This window comes from Drosophila sechellia, chromosome 3R (assembly GCF_004382195.2).
Source record: "Drosophila sechellia strain sech25 chromosome 3R, ASM438219v1, whole genome shotgun sequence".
In the NCBI taxonomy this organism is placed as follows: domain Eukaryota; kingdom Metazoa; phylum Arthropoda; class Insecta; order Diptera; family Drosophilidae; genus Drosophila; species Drosophila sechellia.
Genome location: NC_045952.1, coordinates 17,354,064 through 17,360,063, shown reverse-complemented (window position 1 = coordinate 17,360,063; position 6,000 = coordinate 17,354,064). Strand labels below are relative to the sequence as shown.

At 37.7% G+C, this 6,000-nt stretch overlaps 1 protein-coding gene across 1 annotated transcript; it reads right to left on the bottom strand.

Moving 5' to 3' along the window:
* Nucleotides 1-1,810: 1,810 nt before the first annotated feature.
* Nucleotides 1,811-2,484, bottom strand: LOC6606884. Its single transcript, XM_002031642.2, has 2 exons — nucleotides 2,413-2,484; nucleotides 1,811-2,348 (listed from the first exon to the last, which is right to left on the bottom strand). The coding sequence occupies exons 1-2, from the start codon at nucleotides 2,461-2,463 to the stop codon at nucleotides 1,842-1,844; spliced, it is 558 nt and encodes a 185-aa protein (XP_002031678.1). The 5' UTR covers nucleotides 2,464-2,484; the 3' UTR covers nucleotides 1,811-1,841.
* Between the last annotated feature and the right edge of the window lie 3,516 nt (nucleotides 2,485-6,000).

The window sequence follows — 6,000 nt, the reverse complement described above, 5'->3', positions numbered from 1 at the left end:
CACGCTTGACTCCAACCGATAAACGTAAATCACACACAAATGACAACTGCCAATAACCTCGCACGAGCATCCAAAACAAAAGAGAAAACCGCAAAAAATAAGAAAATTTTGAAAGCAGGAACACAAACACAAACAAGCAAAAATCGAACGAAAATAAAATGAATCTCGCTCTCAACACATAAATTGCATTTTGGCCGCTGGCGAGGTAAACAGCCACAAATGCCACATGAAAATAGAAGAAAAACCAAAGCGATAGAGCGGGCGGGAAAATAAAGCAAAACTTGACAATAATCGAAAAATTATTTCCACACATTGTGTGTGCTGGCTGTGCGGCGGAGGCGGGGCGGGGGCGTGTCAAATCAAAGAAACAAATAAAATGAGGAAAAGCAAGGGAAATTCCACAGTGCACATAAACCGGTGGCAAAAGAAAAGAGCACGAATTAAGTTAAGCACTTTTATTTATTATTAAAAAAGTTTCCATCTGGGAGGGGGAGGGGGTGTAGAAATTGTAGAAGGAATACACACACACGCTGGGTGTGGCGAGGGAAAACCAGCAAAATCTGCACATAATGCCAAGAAAATCCCGAATTTATCGTATCACTTAGATGGAGTATCATATCTTTGTGTTTCTCCCCTTTTCAAAGGGGTTAAAATGCGAACTAGGAACCTAAGAACTGTGGTCTAAAGTAAGGATATATTGCAAATAACATTAAATATAATTATTTGGCTGAAAGTACATTCTAATGTTTATCTAAGTGTTCCAATGGGCATTTATAATATTTAATTGAGAATGCTTTATATTTTTGTATATTATATATAATAATCGAGTTGTTTATACCTTTTTATGTCCTATTCAGTTGAATTGATTTCTTATATTTGAAAAAGAAAATTATGAAAATTACCACTACCACTGTTCTCCCAGTGTTTGTGCATTCATAATATAACTGTTGATTATTGCGCCAACACGCACTCGACGAAAGTGAAGCAGCAACAGCTTCAGCAGCTTCGACTGTGAAATCTGCGAGCAGGAATCTGGCAACGTGGCGTATGCGCAATATTATTAGATATTGAAAGCAGCCATCGATGATGATGGCCAAACGCTGCCCCGCTCGCTTAGTCCACCCCTTCCACCACCAAATCAAAAAAAAAGAAAAAAAACCGAACCGAAAGCAATTGAAAGCAGCCACAGCAGAAGACATATGAATTTTTTCCTGGCTCCCTTTAGCACTCGGAATCGGAATAAACCTCCTTTAGTCCTGGCAACCCCGCTCATCCCTTGGCATTCATGTATGTCTGTATATGGAGCATGGGTGAGGTGGGGGTTATGCGATTTGGATTCGGATTTGTCTGTGGGCGTGTCTTTGGCGAAAAGCTATGGAGGAGCTCCATGGCTCCTGCAGATGAAGCTGAAGCTGTATTAAATCGATGGCAATGTGCTAAATGTGTGGCAGATTATTTATTAGTGTAATGGCTTTAAATTTGCCAGCGCAGATGCTCAAATCGAGGATGCTTTTCTCTCCGAGATTTATGCTTGTGCTTCGAAAATCGGGTATGGCTATTTAAATATTACGAATATTTTCATACGTTGCAATGAGTACAAAATGATTGAGTGTGGACCTTAGGCGAATTTTACGCTCTTTTGAGGAGTTTTATAGCTGATAGGAGACTAAATTATATTACAAATGTAATATACAAATTGGCATTAGTAAAAATTATGTTTATTTTAGACCAATTACTCTATAGCATATGGATTGATATTTTTGAAAAATGTAAATTTTTTAATTAGACAAAAATGTGTATAATTCCGCTAGTACAACATGAACTTTTATCGGTACTAAATGTTAATAATATTTTGGAGCACGGTCTTCGATGGAGGAGGTAATATTATATGAGCCAACCAGTACATCATCTTTATAGAGAGTTCCAACGTGTCGACAAAGGCCGCGCTGCATTATTATTGGCCAATTTTGCACGTTTATAGTGACGTTCTTTAAATAGTACTTTCCTTTGGGAAACAAGCAAGAAGTTGTGTTTACATATAAATCGGTGTTTATGCCATTTTTTATGCAGTCCCTCAAATAGAAACCATATTTTTTAAAGAATGTACACAATCCTTGACGTGGAATGCTCATGGGAATTAGCTTAAAATTGCCGTCGCGAGCAGCATTCGCGTAAATTTCCACAGATATCTGAAAATGTTCTTCGTCCAAATCCTCGAGTATTTCAAAAGTCCCATTCAAAATACGCTCGCGACCAATCAGTCGAAGATTTGAAAGGTCAAATGGTTTGGAGTTCTCTGCACTGGTCACTGACACAAAGATCGCCTCATACGGCACTTGTGCTTGCAACTAATTTAGGAATCTAATTTAGTAGTCTATCTGACTAAGAAATGCATATCACTAGTATAAATACCAATAACTTGGGTATCCCTATAAGTAAAACGAGCACTGTGTATTTCAACATCGGAGCAGTAGGTCTATTTAACAATTGAAACTCATTCCCAGATTTGGTGTTGGTATTTTTTGTATTTATAGAGAACGTTTCACTTAATCCTCTGAAACGTACGTTAATCTAACATGTTTAATCCAATTATTTAATTCGAGATTATAAAACACATTTACTTTACACGAAATAAACATGTGATTAATTGTAAATAGAGCGCATATGATGTTTTCATTCGAAATTGAAAAAGTTACACCAGCAAATTTAACAAAATTTATCAGAAAACTTATCGAAAACTACGGGTTGCCATGCCCCTTAACCCTTTACCATCAATGTCGGCAACTTATCTGTCACACTCCATCTGCAAAGTGGAATTGCTTCTATAGTATTTCCCCAACTCATTCGCCCCATGCAGCTTCTAATCTTTTTAGCCATTTGGCTATTTTCAATTCGTTTTACCCCGTTCGGGTGCTTTTTTATCTGGCCACTTTCAAAATCAAATCTTACAAATTCACAACTGACAAACAAAAATGAAAAAAAATAAAAGCAAAAATCCGAGAAAAATAAGTGCGAAAAACCAGCAGAAGCCGACAGTAGAGAGTAGAGAGAGTAGAAAAAAAGCCAACACGAAAAATCTAATTAAAGAATAGCTCAAAATCGGTGTGTAAAAATCAAATAAACGCTGCAACTGCAACGGCAGCCACTAAAGGGAAATCTTGCCCCCCAACTGAGTTTTCTCTGGTCGGGAAAAAGTTTGTTTTTCGCCTTGCGCCAAGTTTTGTGCGTTTTTAAATGGCCCAAGCTGTGCTGGCCCCAAACAAAAACGAAGAGGAAAAGCTGGGAAAACCATTGGAAACACATGTCCAGCTAGCGGACAAGGACAAGAGCCATGGATCTGTGCAAATGTTTGTGAGCTTGGATTTCTTTTCGGTCATTACATTAAGTTGGCTATCTGTGGAGATTCGCTGCTGCACAAGCACACAAACTCCCCGATATCCACATAAGTGGTATTTGTGCTTGTGCTTTCTGCTTTCTGCTTTTGCTCGGACCTCCAGATGGGGAGCAACGGCTGCTCCTAATGGTCAACGATTCGTAATATTTTTAATATTTGCTCAATAAAATGTCAGACAATTTTTGTCTCTGCCACTTAGACTCATTACATTTATTTGTACGATTGTTGCTTTCTTTGTGCTTAGCAACTTCTCTGCTACCATCCTAAAGCGAGTCCAGGTGAATTGGGTAATGCCCTTTAGTAAAGATATTACATATACTTGTATATATAATAGATACATATACGTTTAATAGTATTCAATGTAAATTTCTTTTTTGCGTCAACAAAGTATATAAACATTAAAATTAAATAAAAAAAACAAAGAGCAAACCATTACACAAAATAAAAAAAAAAAAGTAAGATATAAGATATGTGCAAAATGGATGTCAATCTTTTAAAATTTAATATATTTATTCTCACTTACCACTCGCAATATTTAAATGAAGTTAGTTGCGTAATTTTTTGTTGTGCAATACTTATCTTAGAGTATATTGATCCCCTTAAGGAAAGCCGAGTCATTATTCTTCATATGCGTTGGCCAGGAAAAGCTGAGTTTCCCGAGAGGGCGGCGTCGTGTAATCCTTTTTGTAGTTGACGCAAATCCTGTTGCTCTTTGCCAAGTCATAAAGTTTAATTTAGTTTTAAGCCTTTCAACTGGAAAATTGCATGGCTGTGGCAGCGGGAACGTAGTGCACACCGCTTATCCCTTTCCTGCTCCCTCGCAGCAACAAAAACAAATGGCGTTGACCGCAGCCTGTCATTTCGTCTTTGGCGAGAGGGGGACGGGTAGCTTAAGCCCCAGTCCACCGGCGAGGAAAGGAGACAGCTGACGCCTTGCTTCACTGCTCTAAAATTAACACACGTTTAATATGCAAGTCGTGCATAAATTGCATTCTTATTGTTGTTGCTGCTGCTGCTCCTGGTGCTGGTGCTGCCACTGGAAGGAAGAATTTTCATCTTGCACACGCTTTTTAATTTGCCATCTGACGTCACGACGACGGGTGGCAAGTGCAACAACAATGACCACATGTCAGCGCCCTGCGAGAAAGTCCAGTGTGTCCAGTTTTCCATCTTTTTTCCGCCCTCTGCCACTTTTTGCCAAAGGGAAATACGTGCCCATCGTCTCGTTACCATCATTATTATTATTATTATCGCCGGACGGCCGGACATTAACGTTGATGCGCTTTAATTGCCAATTGAGGCGATGCCGGGTCCTTGCACCCGATCCAATCAGAAAACTGGCACTTAATGCAGCTCGGCTGCAGTAATTTGATTAAATATGGCCCACCGCTTACCCATGTACTTATTGGATCACTTTTTACACTTATGCACACTCGATTGCAGCGTTCTTTTTTATTTGATAATTTCGATTTAGCACTTTCATTACGAATGTCAAATGAAAACGCAGAGTTGAAATTAGTAATGGACAAGTCTACGCATTAGTGTTGCAAAACGCTGAAAATGTGATGATCAGTGATGAGCAGTAAAAAGGTCAAAATTTATTTATTTTATTTGTCTTTTAATCAAATAAAAACCACTGAAGACATAACTTATCAGTGGGAAAACAAATTCTCATTTTCCTCTTTGGCCAATCTATTCACACAGATTTATGTATTTTCGCCCAATTATGCCTGTTTTTTGGGACAGCAGACGGGATTTCCGGACTTTTGAGACAGTGCCAAATTTCTTGGCAGTCGCATTAACGACAAATGTTGCCAAGTAAATTGGCATAAAACAAATCGGCGTCATCATCGTTATTAGCATTTCTCCCTTCCGGACGACTAATTAGATTGTTCTGCTAGCTCGAAAACAACTGGCGAATAGCAGTCGAAAATTGTTAAATAATTTAAAAAGAAATTAGCGTCCATTTGGTGTGTGAGCCTCTATGTGTGTGTGTGTGCAGACAAACCATCATGAAAATAAAAATTGTAACCAATTTCATGCATAACAGTTAAATAAAATTTAATTTAGCAGAAAAACGAAGCAAATGAGAGTTAAAATGGGGGGGAAAGCGAAAAAGAAACAGCAACTGCAGAAATTGCCAAAAGAAATAAAAATCACAACCAGATGAAAAGAGAGCAGCTAGCAGTTGTGGCCACATTAATAGTTCCAGTTTGCTAGGCTACGAGAAAAGTGTCCAAGGTTTATATTTAATCAACTTTGTTGCTTTCGGATATGTGTACATAGTTTCAAGAACTGGAATTATTTATGATCTAATAAAAAAAAGTTGACTTTTCATTAATTCCATCGCTATAACTAAATAAATTTATATTGAAGATTTATTACTTGTACATTCGTAATATCCAATTAAAATATTTTATCAATATAAATCAAATAAAATCATGAACCTTAAACCACCTTTTCCGATATACGATAAAAAATATAAAAAATAAAATAATTTTCACACTATCAGTTTAAACATTTTGACCTCAACTGTGAGAGGCAGAAGTGGTAGACGATGGAGAGTTTAAGAAAATAGACAACGAGAAATCAGTCGGCCATAATGA